Source organism: Pelodiscus sinensis, chromosome 5 (genome assembly GCF_049634645.1).
Source record: "Pelodiscus sinensis isolate JC-2024 chromosome 5, ASM4963464v1, whole genome shotgun sequence".
NCBI classification, from domain to species: domain Eukaryota; kingdom Metazoa; phylum Chordata; order Testudines; family Trionychidae; genus Pelodiscus; species Pelodiscus sinensis.
The window spans coordinates 94,976,770-94,995,162 of record NC_134715.1 but is presented as its reverse complement, the minus strand read 5'-3'; the positions used below and the strand labels follow the sequence as shown (position 1 = coordinate 94,995,162).

Sequence of the window (18,393 nt, the reverse complement as noted above, 5' to 3'; positions counted from 1 at the left end):
TGCTTTTTCCTGGAGGCTTCTTCTTTTGAAAAAAAAAATCCCTCTTCCCCGTCCACATGCACCTTTTTCCAAAATAGGTCTTTCAGAAAAAAGTCTTCTTCCTTGTAGAAAGAGGTTTACCACTGTCTGAAAAAACCCTGCAGTCTTATAATTTTCTAATGAAAGAACACAACTGCAGTATGGATGTAAGTATAGTTCTTCAAGAAAAATGGCCATTTTTGCAGAAAAACTCTGCAATGTAAACATACCCCAAGTTGTAAATGCTCATGAATCAGGTTGTCTGTATTCCATAGTGAACCAGTTATTTAGTTGGATGGCAGCTCATCATTTTGTAAAGAAATTAAGCAGATAAGGAACAATATGTAGTATCCCTGGCAGAGCAAAAGGGGCCGATCAGCCTTCTCCTCTAAGGGTTTTGAACCTAGTTGTTGGGATTCAGCTGTCAAGATCAATAAGGAGCTAGCAAAGAGTTTGGCTCCCTGCACAATAAGAGCTATAGTACTACCTCTAGCAAAAATAATATATAGTATAATTATTATTATTAATAATAATAATAATATAGTACTACCCTCTGAGCAATGAGCTCTTAGTGAACCATATGTTTTTATTTTATTTTAAGTAAAGATTATGGAGACTATTTCATCATGACAACTTGGATCACATATTTTTAGTTGTACAACATGCAAGCTACTTTCTAAATAAGTGTAACATGGTTCCCATTATAAAAGTGAACATATGTATGGCTAAATTGTCACTTTACAATCATCTCTCTGGAATAGAATGACACAACAACCTGTGTTATGCCCCCTTCTGATGTAGCTTAGCTATGCAAACCATCCCATGACTTAGTTCATCATGTCTGCTTCCTATGTGCATTTAGAACCATTCCATTACATCACCTTTATACTTATGTAACTGTTGAAATCAATGACAAAATTGGCATACCCAAGCAAAGAACCAAGATAGGTTTTTACTGCTTTTCTTTCACCTAGTGATCCTGGAGACCCAAAACAGCTCTGAAACAATGAACTGAGCTATCTTCTGGTTTATGCATTAACAAAATTGTTAACCAAATTTCAGCTGCAAAAGTATCTTTAAATTAGAGTGGTGTTATTGACACGTTGGTGCCAGGATATTAAGAGACACGAGGTGGATGAGACAATATCTTAGCGTAAGAATTCTGTTTGAGCTCCAAAGTTTCTCGCTCTCACCAACAAAAACTGATCCAGTATAAGATAGAGACAAGGTAAATGAGATACTTACACTCCAGTACCCCTCCAAAGGCACTAAGCTTTCTTACGTCTGACCAAGCACCTAGGCTGATGATAAAGGGTTGCAAAGATATAAAAAGCAACAGTTGACCTGTTGATTTTATTTTTTGAAGCCCCAGACTGCTGATGTAAGAACCCAGCTTAACATGAAGGTATCTAAGAGAGGCTGCAGGGCTAACAAGTAGAAACAAATCCCCATCTTCTTATTGTTGACTGAGCAAACTTAGCATACAAAGGTTTGAGACACATGGAAACTTGTGAGACCAGTTTTATAGAAATGCTTTCTAAAGTAGAATCTCACTATAACTTCTAAATAGCTTTGTAATAGACTTTTTACTTTATACATTGTATTTAGTAGACTCCACTGTACATCACCATTTCCCATCCTCTTCATCTCTACCAAAGAATCACAAGAAAGCAAAGGTTGATGTTTCTATTCAAAGGGCTGCTTGTATACACACAAAAAACAACAAATAGTCTGGTAGCACTTTAAAGACTAACAAAACATGTAGATGGTATCATGAGCTTTCGTGGGTACAAAAATGGTCATCTGAAGAAGAATGGTCTAGACTGCCGCGCTGTGCCGACAATCAGCTGATCAGCACAGTGAGGTGGCCCTTTTGATTTAAATGAAGCAGCGATTATTTAAATCGCCTCTTCATTTCCCTTTTTCAAGTAAACTAATTCGTTGCTGGAGCCATGTAGTTTAGATGTACCCTAAGATGCTTATCCAGATCCTGCAATTAACTCCACTGTAGCTGCTCAGAGGCCCACTGAAGTCAATGGGGCTCCATATAGACCCCTTCAGAGCTCACTGGAGCATATGAAGTCAGACTAATCTTCTGAGGGAAGAAAATGCATTTTTGGTCAGCACTACACACATTGTTGATACTATCAGAATACTAACAATAGTTACTAATAAGCTATGATTATACTCACTAGAGTAGAAATGCAAAAGCAATATAAAAACACATGCTTCAGAACATAAATTGATGACTTAATATCTGTATTACCATGAGCTGCTCTCATATAGCATGGAATATTTTAAAACCAGAGACAGATAGAGAAGTTCTTACAATTATATTCGGATACAAATGGATCTATGAACTCAGCAGAATGTTTTTGTTTAAAACCAAGCACTGAACGTTGCATTTAAAAGATGCAATATAATCTTAACATGCTGTAATTTATGACCCAACCAGCTCAAAGTTCACTTCCTTTATGATCAACAATGCTTTACTATTAATGTATGCTGAAAGGAATTCACCTTCTAAATGCTAGTGTCTTGATCTACCTTTGTATTTTGATCCTTTGGTTTTTAAAAATGGTGTATTATATTTTTACTTCCTCAGATGGGACAGCTCTGATTATTTCAAAAGGAAAACAGACATAAAAGAGATGATTGCCTATTCTGTTACACTAACTTGGCACAGGTATAGATTTAGACTGAGATGCTAAAGGAGCACTCAGACATTATAAAGTCATTGCAGAGGAACCAAATGTAGTCTTTGCTTCAGGCTTCACGGCTGAAGATGTTACGAAGATTCCCAAACCGGAGACATTCTTTTTAGGTGACAAATCTGAGGAACTGTCCCCAAACTGAGCTCTCATTAGAGGACATTTTGGAACAAATTGATAAACTTAATAAGTTACTGGGACCATATGGCATTCACCAAAGAGTTCTGAAAGAACTCAAATGTGAAATTGTGGAACTATGTGGCAAAAGACCTCCTTGGCTTAACCACGAGATCTTGCATGATCTAAAAATAAAAAAAGGAGTCATATAAAAAGTTGAAAGTAGGACAAATTACAAAGAATGAATATAGGCAAACAACACAGGAATGCAGGGGCAAGATTAGAAAGGCAAAGGCACAAAATGAGCTCAAACTAGCTACAGGAATGAAGGGAAAAAAGAAGACTTTTTATAAATACATTAGAAGCAAGAGGATGACCAAGGACAGGGTAGGCCCACTGCTCAGTGAGGAGGGAGAAACAGTAACAGGAAACATGGAAATGACAGAGATGCTTAATGACTTCTTTGTTTCGGTCTTCACCGAGAAGTCTGAAGGAATGCCCAATATACTGAATGCTAGTGGAAAGGGGGTAGGTTTAGAAGATAAAATAAAAAAAGAACAAGTTAAAAATCACTTAGAAAAGTTAGATACCTGCAAGTCACCAGGCCTGATGAAATGCATTCTAGAATACTCAAGGAGCTGATAGAGGAGGTATCTCAGCCTCTAGATATCATCTCTGGAAAATGATGGGAGACAGGAGAGATTCCACAAGACTGGAAAAGGGCAAATATAGTGCCCATTTAAAAAAAAGAAAATAAGAACAACCCAGGAAACTACAGACTAGTTAGTTTAACTTCTGTGCCAGGGAAGATAATGGAGAAAGTAATTAAGGAAATCATCTGCAAACACTAGGAAGGTGGCAAGGTGATAGGGAACAGCCAGCATGGCTTTGTGAAGAACAAATTGTGTCAAACCAATCTGATAGCTTTCTTTGATAGGATAACAAGTCTTGGGGATAAGGAAGAAGTGGTGGATGTGGTATACCTAGACTTTAGTGAGGTGGTCTCGCATGATATTCTTATCAATAAACTAGGCAAATACAACTTAGATGGGGCTACTATAAGGTGGTTGCATAACTAGCTGGATAACCCTACTCAGAGAGTAGTTACTAATGGTTCACAATCCTGCTGGAAAGGTATAACAAGTGGGGTTCCGCAGGGGTCTGTTTTGGGACCAGCTCTGTTCAATATCTTCATCAACGATTTAGATATTAGCATAGAAAGTACGCTTATTAAGTTTGAAGATGATACCAAGCTGGGAGTGGTTGCGACTGCTCTGGAGGATAGTCATAATTCAAAATGATTTGGACAAATTGGAGAAATGGTCTGAGGCAAACAGGATGAAGTTTAATAAAGACAAATGCAAAGTGCTCCACTTAGGAAGGAACAATCAGTTTCACACATACAGAATGGGAAGCGACTATCTAGGAAGGAGTATGGCAGAAAGGGATCTAGGGGTTATAGTGGACCACAAGCTAAATATGAGTCAGCAAAAAAAGCAAACATGATTCTGGGATGCATTTACAGGTGTGTTGTGAGCAAGACACGAGAAGTTATTCTTCCGCTCTACTCTGTGCTGGTTAGGCCTCAACTGGAGTATTGTGTCCAGTTCTGGGCACCGCATTTCAAGAAAGATGTGGAGAAATTGGAGACGGTCCAGAGAAGAGCAACAAGAATGATTAAAGATCTAGGGTATGTCTACACTACCACCCTAGTTCGAACTAGGGTGGTAATGTAGGCAACCGGAGTTGCAAATGAAGCCCGTGATTTGAATTTCCCGGGCTTCATTTGCATATTGCCGGGCGCCGCCATTTTTAAATGTCCGCTAGTGCAGACTCCGTGCCCCGCGGCTACACGCGGCACTGACTAGGTAGTTCGGATTAGTCCGTGCCGCGTGTAGCCGCGGGGCACGGAGTCCGCACTGGCGGACATTTAAAAATGGCGGCGACCGGCAACATGCAAATGAAGCCTGGGAAATTCAAATCCCGGGCTTCATTTGCAACTCCGGTTGCCTACATTACCACCCTAGTTCAAGCTAGGGTGGTAGTGTAGACATACCCTAGAGAACATGACCTATAAAGGAAGGCTGAAAGAATTGGGTTTGTTAAGTCTAGAAAAGAGAAGATTGAGGGGAGACGTGATAGCAGTTTTCATGTATCTCAAAGGGTATCATAAGGAGGAGGGAAAAAACTTGTTCATCTTTGCCTCTAAGGATAGAACAAGAAGCAATGGGCTTAAACTGCAGCAAGGGAGGTTTAGGTTGGACATTAGGAAAAAGTTCCTAACTGTCAGGGTAGTCAAACACTGGAATAAATTGCCCAGGGAGGTTGTGGAATCTCCATCTCTGGAGATATTTAAGAGTAGGTTAGATAAATGTCTATCAGGGATGGTCTAGACAGCATTTGGTCCTGCCATGAGGGCAGGGGACTGGACTTGATGACCTCTCGAGGTCCCTTCCAGTCCTAGTTTTCTATGATTCCATGACTGATTAACTGTGAATTGTAAACCATCCTTTAAATCAGCTTCTGTACCTAATGACTGGAAGGTAGCTAACGTGATGTCACTATTTGAAAAATGTTCTGGGGTGATACTGGCAATGACAGACCAGTAAGTATAACATTAGTAACAGGCAAATTAGTTGAAATTACCATAAAGAATAAAATTGTCAGACACATAGATGAACATAATTTGTTGGGGGAAAGTCAACATGGTTTCTGTAAAGGGGAACCAGGGCTTACTAATCTTTTAGATCTCTTTGAAGGAGTCAATGGGGATCCAGTGGATACAGTATACTTAGATTTCCAGAAAGCATTTGACAAGATCCCTCAAGAAAGTATCTTAAGTAAAGTAAGTTGTCTCTACTCCAGGATTGCCGCACCAGAAGAAGAAATGCTGATGTCTACAGTCATATGGCTGCCAGCCTAGTTGAGAAAGGACCCATGTGGACCCTCAACCAGGTCCACATGAAAATAAAAAATCTGTGGCAATCCTACAGTAAGGAGAGGGAGGAAAGTGGACCCTCTGGAGTGGTTCCTCATACCTCCTGCTACTATAAGCAGCTAGATGCCATCCTGGGGGGGGCGGGCAGTCACCTACCCTCACCATCGTCATTGACTCTGGCCAGGACACGCCTGGTCTCAGCCTCCATGAGGGTGGGAATGTGGAGGAGGACAATGATGACTAGGAGGAGGAGGTGGAGGAGCAGACTGGCCCGTACACCATGCCTGCCAGTCAGGAGCTACTCCTCATACTGGAGTCAATCCCATCCTCCCAGGATGTTTCCGAGGACTCAGTCAATCCCAGCGAAGTCACTTTCCCTATACACATGCAGAGGCAGGCAGTGGGCTGCAAGGATTGAGTGCTCCTCACTTGGCCTTCTTGGACTAGGAGGTCACACAAGCACCTGTGAACATGGAGCACCAGTCTGGAGCACCCAGCTCCATGATACTCTCCTACAGGAACCCCTCAATCCTTCTCATAAGGTTCCTGGAGAGGCCTGCCTTACTCTGGGGTGGGACGCCTTCCCACAACAAGCCATCACTAAGGAGGCTGGAGTCATGGAAAAACACGGCAGTGCTGCACACAGCACAGGGCCATGTCCATACTGTTGGGCAACATCTGCCCCCCGGCCAAGGGTGGCAATGTAGAGGAGACCAATCCCCTGCAAGGGAACCTGCCAGGAGGAGGATGAGGAGAGGATCCCAATAACACTCTATCCAGCAAGTGGCCTCTGACACTCACACACATTTCCCCCAATAGGCTCCCTTCAGCGGGCAGGAATGGAAGATCTCTTTCAGTGGGATGCCACTAGTGCTGGACCCAACATGTGTAGGACACGAAAGGAAGCCGAGCCACCCTATCCACCCGCTCCTGTCTGTGGGCTCCTGGGCTAGGTCTACACTGTAGCTTTTTCCAATCGTTTTTCCAGAAGAGGCTTTTCTAGGAGCCCAATGGCCGAAAAGATTCCTCTTTCGGAGGAGCCCATCTTCCTTGTAGAATGAGGTAAACAGGGCTCCCCAAAAGAGCGCTTTTGGTCTTCCACAAAAAAAAGCAGACGAGCAAACGCATTGCTTGGACAAGGCGGAGTTTTTCTGGGATACCAGTGTAGACATACCCCAGGCCTGGTCGGCACATTCTTATGCCTGTTTCTCCCTGGGATGTGGGTGTAGCAATGTTCCCTTGGGACGTCTGCACCCTGCTGGAAAGTGTCCATTGTCTAGGCAACAGATGGCCTTGCTCGAAGCACATCACCATCGTCTGAACCAAGACCTTCAGTGCTGGCTCAGAGATTAGGGCTAGATTTCATGCTTAGTGTCTCCTGGGATGACTGTCCCTATAACTTTTCTTCACAGCTAGGCCAGCTGTGAGCATGGCAGATCCATCACCTTGCACACCATCTTCCTGACTCCACCACAGAAAGCACACCAGGGAGGACCTGCTATAAGTTCAGATGGCCCATTTCCAGTCCCTCATCCAGAGGATTGATGAGGCGCACCAGGAGTGGACCACCGACTGCAAGGAGTGCTGGGCTGACCGGGAGCAGTGGAAGGCCACAGGAAGCAGCTGGTATGCCAGAACAAGGCCATGTGCTTCTTCATAACATCTGTCATGGACTGTATGACCATGTGCATGGAATGGGCTACCAACCACCTCCCCACCCTCGTCCCTTCCAATTCCCTGACCTTAACTACCCACCACCGCCCCCAACTCCCTCTACCCACCCCCACACTCTGGCTTCTCCTAGCTCCTGCAGGGCCCATCAGGGCACCTGAACATGTGGCAGTGGGACCTCTCAGGCAGCCAAAGCCTCCTGAGCTACCCGAAGTCGGCACCAGTCCCAACCCCATCCGTGAGCCCCGTTCTACTTCCTACTCCATTCCCGGTTCTTTCCCCAGTCCTTCCCCTGTTGTATTAAAAAAATCAGAGTTCTGTTTTCAAAATAAAAAGGCTTTTTTATTTGGAATACAGGAAAGATGGCAAGAGAAAGCAGGGAAAGGGAGGGCTGAGGGAGGAAAGTTACCCAGGGACAACACAGGGGCCCCCTATGGAAAGGCCCTGGGGAGAGTCTCATATTTGGCCATGCATGAAACTCTCCCTCAAGGCCTCCTGGATGAGCACAGCCCCCTGATGAGCTCTCACGATGGCACTGGTGTTTGGCTGCTCATAAGCCCTGGCCAGCCAATCAACCTCTTCTTTCCACCCTAGCAGGAAAGTCTCCCCCTTGATCTCACATCTGTTGTGGAGTGCATAGCAGGCTGCCACTATGTAGGGGATGTTTTGCTCGCTGAGGTCCAGGTAGTGAGGAGACTCCTGAACCTCCCCTTTAGATAGCCAAAAGCACACTCAACCACCACGCAGCACCTGCTGAGCCTGGCACTGAAGTGCTCCTTGGTGGGATCCAGTCTGCCTGCGTAGGGCTTCATCAGCTAGGGGAGCAAGGAATAGGCTGTGTCACCCCAGATGCACATGGATATGTCTACATCCCCAACTCTGATGGTGCGATCAGGGGGAAAAGTGCCAGCCTGCATCCTCTAGAAAAGACTTGAATTCTGAAAGATGGAGGTGGCATGTACCTTCCCCAACCATCCATTGTTAATGTCCATGAACCGTCCCTTGCAGCACCATAGAGAAGTACCCAGTCTGAGGCATGCTGGTTGGGGACCAAGATGGGGACATGAGTGCTGTCTATGCCCCCTCTCCCACAGTTAGGGAAGCCCATAGCAGCAAAGCCATCCACAGTGGAGTTGATGTTGCCCAGAGAGACAACCCTCCACAGCAAGATGGTGTTGATGGTCTTGATTACTTACAGGAGCACGGCCCCAACCATGGATTTCCCCATGCTGAACTGGTTCTCCGCAGAGTGATACTGTGGATTCTCCACTTGTTATTTCAAAATAACTCCCTCATGTAGACCAGGGCTAGGGCAGCTATATTAGGAGCTGCGGGGCAATCCCTGAATACATTTCTCCTTGTGAAATCCACCCTGAAATATTACTCAGGATCTTTCAGAACTGGTTTGAATTTAACACAAACTTAATAAAGACAGGTGCCAAATACTAGAGTTCAGAAGGAAAAAACAAATATATAGAGAGGTATAACAGGAACAATTGACTTGGTAATAGTGCTGCTGAAAAAGATCTGGGAGGTATAATGTGTCACAAATTGGACATGAGACATCAATATAATGCAGTTGTGAAAAGTTCATATTCTAGGGCAGTGTTTCTCAAACTGTGCTCCGTGGAGCCCCAGGGTTCTGCAAGAGATCTCCGGGGGCTCCATGAGGTTGACAAACTGGAAACATCAATAGGTACAACACATACAATCAGTGGACTGCTGGGGCTCCGCATAAATTTTTACACATGTAAAGGGCTCCGGAGCCTAAAAAGTTTGAGAACCACTGTTCTAGGGTATATTTTTCAATGTGTCTTAACAGGAAAGTCAAACACTCTGTTTCACTTGGCATTTGTGAGGCCTCAGTTGGTATATGCTATGTAGAATATTTTATATCCTAGAATACTCTAATAGCTGACTGAGGAGATATATGAGCCATTGGCAATTATCTTCAAAAAGTCATGGAATATGGGACAGGAAAGGGGCAAATATAGTGCCAATATATAAAGAGGGTAATAAGGACAACCCAGGGAATGACTGGCCTATCAGCTTAACTTCAGTACCCCAAAAGTTAAGGGAGCAAATAATTAAGCAGTTTGCAAACACATAGAATATAATAAGGCATTAAGTGAGACTATATCTACAATAACAGCAGAAAGCTGACAATGTATTGTGATGGATGGGAGGAGTATTACTTATAAAGGTTTAAACTAAGAGAATCAGAGAATCACTGAAAAAATCCAGGAAGTGTTGACAGGGAGCCAGGAGAACCAATAGCAAGAAAGTGTTGAGATTTGAATTGAAAGAAAATTTGCCTGCTGTTTTTTCTTTTGTGGGAGTTTTAAATCAGGAGCTAGGGGAAAATGATGAATTAAACCAGGCAGAGATACCATGCTAGAAAAGGAATACTCATGCCAAGAACTGGACTGGACCTTTGAAGTACAAATAGGTGCATAAATAGGAAATGTTGTTAGTTAGGTACAATCAGGTTGGGGTTTTTTGTTTGTTTTGTTGTTTGGTTAAACTCTGTGCTTAGTCTATGAGCCCCCTCTCCTCTTACACTATAACTAAAGCTGAATCCCAGGGAGGCAATTCTCTGTGCTTTAATCTGTTTTTTCTCAGTTGCTCTGTAACACCTAGCAACCAAGTATGCTTTACCAAGCATATCTTTTTGTTTTTGTTAATAAAAAAACACCTTTTTTAAGACTATGATCTGATTCTTGTGTCTTGGAAGGTAATAGGAGGTCCGTTTATGCATGCCTAAGACTTAAAGATCAGCTATCAGAAATTACAGTTTGTTTTCTTTTTTTCAAGCTCTCTTATGGTAAAAGAGGTTGGAATACCCCTCTGGAAGAAGTTCCCAAGAGCATCTTCCTGGGTTCAAGAAGGGTTGTTTTTTTGTTTTTTTACTTGGCTGGTGGAAGCATACCTACCAAGGTCAGGAAATCTGTGATCTTGGGGAATTTTTAAAACAGAAGCCTTTAGAGGCAAGGTATTTTTAAGGTATCTTACGGACCCCCACCTTCTGCACTCAAAGTGCCAGAGTGGGGAACAGCCTTGACAGGTATATAACTCCAGCTATATGAATAACGTAGCTGGAGTCAAGTTACTGTGGCATCTACACAACAGTGGGTTGATGGAAAAAACTCTCCGGTTGAATTCCCTCACTCTTCTCATCCAGGGTAGGATAACAGAGTAGAGTAACTGGAGAGCAATCGGTAGTCAATTTGGCAAGCCTCCACTAGATCGACCACTGGTGGATCAAACTCAGAACGTCGATCCCCACAGTGATGTGTATGTAGCCTAGCAGTCAGCATGGATTTGTTAAGAACAAATCATGTCAAACAAATAAAGTGGCTTTTTTGTACAGGGTAACAAGCCCTGTGGATGAGGGAAAGCAGTAGATGTGATGTATCAACTTTAGTAAGGCTTTTGATAGTCTTGCATGACTTTCTCATAAACAAACTAGAGAAATACAACCTAAATAGAGCTACTAAAAGCTGGTGAATAACTGGTTGGAAAACTGTTCCCAGGGGATAGTTATCAGTGCTTCACAGTGAAGCTGGAATCAATTCTAGGTCTAATTCTGTTCCATATTTTCATCATAGATAAGAGTACACTTATAAAATTTGCAGATGATACCAAACTGAGGATAAGTCTATACTGCACCTTTCTTGTGCAAAAGCTTATGCAAATGAAGCATGGATTAGCATATTGCTGTGCTTCATTTGCATAATTAATTAGGGGCTGCTTTTGCACAAGAGGCTTTTGTGCAAAAAGAGCTGTGTAGATGACCCCTTTTTGTGCAAAACCCCTTCTTGCCCAGAAGGGGAGGGCAAAATGTTTCCTAGTGCTGGCCGCATCCAGCCGGCCCGCCCCTCCCCCCTTTCCCCGGGCTTTAGTTTCCCCACTGCTGGTCTAGATCAAGAGTTTCCAACCACTTTCTTTGAGGATTCTTCAACAGACTATACAAATTCTAGGGGCCTCCAGATAGGAGGTGGAGGAGGACTCCCACTATGCCTCAGTGGGTCATAACTAAGCATACCAGATTCAATACAGACTGCCGAGAAATAGCTTAAATCTCACCACACTGGTTAACATAAAATGAGAAAGGTGGTCTCCTTAGGTATTCCAGCCCTTATGTCACCATCTAGACACAACTATGATGAGTAGTTATTGAAAACCAATTTCACCACTTAAGAGGGGCATTCTAATCTCAGGAGATCAGCCACATAGCCAGGCCAATATATAACTCAGATCTTGCCCAATTATTACACTGTTGCCAGTCCCTTAGTAACTAAAATCTAAACATTTATTAATAAAAAAACTGTGCATCTGTCACATACATACCCAAATACAACAAATTATTTAAAAGCGCCCATTGTACAGAGTGTATGTACATTGTTCTAGCATAGCAACTACAGTTGCATAGTAAACAAGCTGTGAAAGCCAACTTACTTTGAGTACATTGCTCCTTCATCTTCATGCATGAAATATTTCTCAACAGCAATCAAGTGTTTGAATTCAGATGGCCAACAAGGAAGTTGTAATTTCCTTGTTCTGCAAGGAACAAAAAGATTAGCAATAAGTATGTAAATTCCTTAACTGCCCCTATAATATAAAATGATAAAATCCTATAGAGAACTTTATGGACTTTTGGACCATGAAGTCACATTTTCACAAAGGTCTCCTTATTTTCGTATTCTGTTCAAGATTACAGAAAGAGCCAATATAAGTTTCAGTTCCAAGGTATAATATTATTTATTCATTCAACCACATATTGGAAAAGCAAATTGTTTCACCTTGCATTATTGAATGGGTTCTAGAGAAATGTATTGTTAAGTAATGTATTCTCCCAAATATGCATAGTGAATTCACGAAGGTAGCATGCATTAATACAAATAAGCAGGGCTCAACAAACCGCTGAATCTACTTGCCCATGGTGAGTAGATTTCAGTCAGTTGCTCCGTGTGCCCCATTCACCGGCGCTTCGCACATGCGCAGAGCAGGGCTGGCGAGTAGCTCTCGTCGGTGTTTGTCAAACCCTGCAAATAAGAGATGAGTGTATAATTCCTTGATTAATCCAAAAAATAGACATCAGGTATCTCAAAGCCTGGAAAAACTTGTATATGTAACTATCATTGTTTAGAGAAATGATACATATCTGGAGTCTAATAAGATCTGCTACATTGAACATAGTTTAATGTACCTCAGATAACTTTCAAATATCAAGTTAATTAATTAGATTCATTTTATAAGTTTTGAAAGAGAAATGGAATTAAAATTCTACTATCCTTTTCAGCAGTACTAGAATTTGGGATGCTGCTACATTCCTTGGCTTAAAGAAGTAATAACAGACATTACATATGGTTTTTATCATCAGCATCCCCTCTATAAAATTTGTTCCTGATTCTTTTTACTTAAAAGGTAGCAGCTATTCTCTTTTTTCAAGTATGTTTGTACCCATACTAATAAAGCTATGTATTTTTTGAAAAATCAACACAATGGACCCGGATCCTTACTTATACGCTCTGCTCAAATGAAGTCTACAAAGCTACATTGATTTTTCACCCTTGAAAACACAGTCCACTAGCACTGATGATATCATATCAATGTTGTACATAATACCAGTACATTCTTTTCTATCCTGTTCCTTATACTTCCTAACATTTTGTCTTGGAAGAGATAGTCATTCATTTCTATTCTAACAAAATATGGCTAATCAGCATAACATTGTATTACTATCACCAAAACTGTCTCTCGATCTCCCTATCCAACCTGCTCTCATTGAAACTATAGCTATTAAATAACTAGCTTTAGATAATCAGAATTTCCAGTGATTTATTGTCTTTCTTACATCATTCTTAACATTAGTGGCACATTGTCAGCCTAATTAAGAAAACTATTATGATTTCTCTAGCTTTCCTTTTTATTGTAGTATTACTGCTGTTTTCTGTTTTACATTATATCCAATCCTTTCAATTTGATTAAGGAGATTTCACATTTAATAGTAATTCTTAGCATTTACATGGTGATTGACATCTTTAAAGCACTGTGCTGACATTACATAATTAATCCCCACAATATACCTGTGAAATGTACCTTCATTTTTTTCTGAAATAGAATTTTAAAAATCCAATTAGAGCTATTTAATTATATTAATAGCAGGCCCTACAAGGAAGCATTTAGTAGGAAATGATTGTATAAGACATCTTGATATAGATGTAAGAGTGTGTGCATCTGTCATATGTCCATTTGTGAGTATGTTTGTTCAAGAAATGCTCCTAAATGTTAAGAGCAATGACCACCACATTTGGTATACAATTTCCTCTTATCCTAACTTAAAGCAAGGTCAGAAGTTGTTTATGCTAGGAAAATGGGATGTGCCTGGAATTTGATTGTTTTCCATAATATGGAAAGGGAGGGGGCTGATAGGGGGACAGTTATGCTCTGCAATGACCATAGGGGCAGTGAGCACAGGGGACAATTATACTACAGAATGACCACAGGAGAGTGGCTACACAAGGTAGAGTGTGGCCACCTGAGATTGGAACTCTCCATATTGTCAGCCACTGGCCCAGGAAAGTGGTTCCCCTACCCTCAAACCGCTCCCCCAGGACTTCAGTCGCAGTGCCAGATGGCTAGTAGCCCTGCCCCCTCAAGAAGCTGCAGCACAACCCAGCCCCCCCCCCCCGTCCCCCGCATGAGGAGCACCTGGGAATCCAGGCAGCCTAACCCAAGACCCACTCCCCACAAGGAATCACCAGACTGGAAGGCTGGGCAGCTCCTCCCCTCCATAAGCAGCCATTGTGGGGAAGGATGGGCTGCCTTTGGGAGGAGCCACCATTAGAGCAATGCCATCCTCACCAACACTAGTGGTTCCAGTAAGCCCCTCCTAACCCACTGACCCTCCTCCCTGATCTCCTCCTGCCCTGACCTTGTACCCCTTTCTACCTTCAGCTCCCCACACTTCCCTGAGTCCTGCACCCTCCACACCCACAGCATCCTGCCATGAAGAACCCAAGCAAGGTAGTGCCTATCTTCTAGTACTTTATAAGTCTTCATTATACATTATCAGTCAAATCCAGCACTATCATATGCTGTGCTGGGGATTAGAGTCCCTTTTCCCCTTCAATATCATAGCAGGTTCTAATCTACTGGTAAGGAAGAAACAAAGAGTACAGTGCTGGCCAATTCCATTGTTACCAGCAACTAGTAAACTAAATTTAATGGGCCTGATCTTAAACAATGTTAAATGCATTTGTCTCAGAAGATGGTCCGACCTGGAAACCACCGTATCTGTCTCCGGTGGATTTCTCAGCTCGAGTTCGAATAAACACAGACATGTATAGTGTTCAAATTTAACAGTATATATTGTAAAGTACAACAGATAACAGGTAAGTTAAAAACAATGGATTACAAACAGTGAACTGATAAAACAACCCCTCACCCTCTGATATGATAGAAAACAGGATATAACAAATGGCAGAACTTTATACTCAGTCTGTCTGAGGCAGCTTGAAGCACAGGACCTTCAATCCCTTAGCTGGTGGTAGTTTTCAGGAGAGGAACACTGAGGCGTCCTGATGCTCCGGTGTTAGCGGTGGTATGGCAAACAGTTCAGTTCACTGCTTAGTCCCTGCCTTCGCAATGGACCAGCATATAGTTTGTAGATTGCAGGCAGAGCAGTTCTGGATGCCTTGAAGGGCCTTCACCACATCAGGCACAAAACGATGGAAGGAGCTCTGTGGTCACAATCCCGAAGGTGTAGGGGAGAAGCACGTAGCTGAGGCTCACTGAGCTGAGCTATTGCTACAGTTGTGGGCCAAAGCACCCTGTGGGTGGCAAAATAGTCGGGTCTGGTCTGTCACTGGACGGGGCCTTCACCACGGTCTTTGACAACAGAACGACTCTCCTCCACAATGGTATGGGAAAGTGCTGACCCGATCTCCTCAGAAATCCAACTTATATAGAGCCCAAGGCAGGAAAACTCTGAATGTCCCGAGAGCAAAAACAAGGTGTACTCAGTGCAAAACTTTGGAGCCTTGTGCACATTCAGTGCCGTTTGCAGCTTGGTGATGCTGTGAGCATACCCAGGTGTGGTGTGCAGAGATGGTGTTTTGGCGGCAAAGTCACTTGGGTTCCATTTTGAATTGTTCTTTCATGTACAGACTCCATTTTGATTTTATAATGTCTATACAACCAACACCATGATTTTGAAAACAAGTGATCCACAACTTTAGGGCTGTGTCTAGACTGGCAAGTTTTTCCGCAAAATCATCTGCTTTTGCGGAAAAACTTGCCAGCTGTCTACACTGGCTGCTTGAATTTCTGCAAAAACACTGACGATCTCATGTAAGATTGTCAGTGCTTTTGCAGAAATACTATGCTGCTCCCGTTCGGGCAAAAGTCTTTTTCCGAAAAACTTTTGCGCAAAAGGGCCAGAGTAGACAGCAGAGAGTTGTTTTCCACAAAAAAGCCCCGATCACGAAAATGGTGATCAGGGCTTTTTTGCAGAAAAGCGTCCTGCCAATCTAGAAACTTTTCCGTTAAAAGCATTTCCGGAAAATCATGTCAGTGTAGATGTAGCCCAGGGGTATTGCCTACATTTGTTTAGCTAGGTCTTCATTTAAAACTAATTAGGTGAAGTCCAGGTCCCAATTAAAACAACAGAACTTTTGCCACTGATTTCAGTGAGGCCAGGATTTCAGCCACTGAAGTCAACAGGAATCTTTCAATTGACTTCAGTGTGCTTTTGATTAAAACATCTAGGGTATATCTACATTAGCTATCTCCTCATCTGGCATTCCCTTCTGTCACATGGGATCCAGCTAGCTCATTATGTAGGTAACCCTTCTCTTCTAGCATAACAGCATTCCACATATAAGCACCCAAACCCCTTAAAATAGGTCTTTAGCCCCAACTCTGTTAGTTTACTTTCTTAGGTTTGAGCATCTCTACCCTGGGTCTGAACTCAGCAATCCTGTAACATGCCAGGGGCTACACAATCCTCCTCCTTGCTGCTGATACCCATCCAGCCTTTATTCCCTATACGTTCTCTCAGATGACCAATCTTTCAAGTTTGGAATCCTCAGGTTTAGGTTCCTGCTACCACCTCTCAGTTCCCAGAGAGTAACTACAGAATCCCTCCCTATCTACAACTCTCTTCTGTTATAAACATCTTTTCTTTATAATAATGTGTATGATCCTGCCCAGCAGAGCTTCGTGTTCACCTCCCTGCAGGTGCAGTAAAGTAACATAATTAAACTTGCCGGTCTGTATTAATTCATTCAGGGCCTGTATAGAGTATACCCCATCCCACCAACCGTTAAAACACAATTATAAATTAAACATATTCACTTGGACTGGCATGGCTATGGCCTCTTTGTAATGGTGAATGCCAGTTTGTTCTCAAGAGGTTCAGGTCATTCACTGGGATATGCTGTCCACATTCTGTACTGTAAAATCACAAACAGAAATGTATGGTCTGATTTTCAGAGGTGTTGATGATTCCTGTGGAACTGAATAAGAAGCACAGGTGCTCAGATCCCCTGCAAATGACACCAGTGCTGTGTACTCCAGTAATATAATCTTGCTACATTTATGTTCTCAAATAGTTGAGTACATGCTGACATCTCTTTTTACAGTAGTCCTTTCAGTTTCAGGAAAGCCACTCCCTTTTGTCACCTAGTAACTTTTTAATAGTAAACACCAAGCCCAGAGTTTCAGAGTCAGGTACTTGATTATTCAGTAGGACTAGGATACAACATTATGCCCTAAATAAGTTACAAATTAAAGCTACAATATTTTGGAAGTGTCCTGAATGTGAGATGTTTCAATAGTATTTTATGAATTTAAAATGGAAATAGCTGAATGTAGGAGAATGCCTGGCACAGATAAACCAAGTCAAGTACTAGAACAGATTTGGCATCAAAACCTAATGATAAGAGAGACACTTCTAAAGACTGACCTTCAAAATAATGAACATACAGCAGAGTGTGTGTCTAGATTACTCTTTCTCATTCAAGAGCTCAGCAGTTCCCTCAGCCAACAGCTGCAACACAATACAGACATCCTACAAGCCACCTGCCAGCTATTGAAAACTCTTGAAAAACAACACAAGCAATTAGTTTCAAGGCAAGGCAAGTAAACATAAATTTAATCTGATGTCGCATTTTTTGCTTATTGGAACTCAGTATTTATTCTTTCAGTAGAATATATTTTAATGTTTTTTCTCTGTGTTGTTCAGAAGAGAAAGTATGTTTAAAAGGTTTAATTATAGAATAATGAATTAGATTGAATTAATATAAAGTTTCCTCATCTATTATTGTTTGGCATTATTATAAACAAAAAACAAACAAAAAACCACCTTCTGCCATCTGGTCTTGCACAGCTCAAGCAAGCCAGAAAGCCTTCCCCAAATCTTTCCTGAAAAAACTAAATTACTCTAGATTTTCCCTTCCTACAAGGCTGTGAATAGTATTTAATTACACAAATTTACATTTAATGTGATTTTAGTGTGAGATTTAAAATATTTTCCTTAACAAAAGATAGCATGTTTTTGCAAACCAAAAATCTCTCAAAAATCCTATCGCACAAGAATACTTAGCAAATTATAGCAAAAACAAATTTTATGCATTTAATAATGTTATAGTTTAATACACCTAGATTAAGAGACTGAGAGATGCAATTCCTTAACTCAGATCTTCAGCTATGCTAGTACTTATGAGTTTTAGCTCTATGTTTTTTGTAAGATGTCCAAGATCACACAAAGCTTTCTAGTGAGTAAAAACCTGCTTGCAAGTTGGTTTTCCCAACTATGTTTGTGTGATCTGTATTAACTCCTTTTCATTCATTCAGAACTCAGACTCTTTAAAAAAAAAATCTTTTCCATAGTATCTCTCTTTTCATATAAAATAATCGGTTAGTAAAAAAGAT

The 18,393-nt window shown here is 41.9% G+C and overlaps 1 protein-coding gene across 2 annotated transcripts in view; it reads left to right on the top strand.

Annotated features, from left to right (window-relative positions):
* The window catches only part of DTHD1 (death domain containing 1), a 126,576-nt gene that overhangs the window by 50,235 nt on the left and 57,948 nt on the right, over positions 1–18,393 (top strand). Inside the window, exon 1 of one of the 2 annotated variants that reach the window (XM_025187575.2) lies at positions 17,218–17,597. The exons of the other annotated variant lie outside the window; for it this stretch is intronic. Coding sequence (XP_025043360.2) covers positions 17,315–17,597 — 283 coding nt within the window. The 5' untranslated portion in view covers positions 17,218–17,314. Of the gene's footprint in view, positions 1–17,217; positions 17,598–18,393 lie in introns of those variants that run through there. 2 annotated transcript variants of the gene reach the window in all.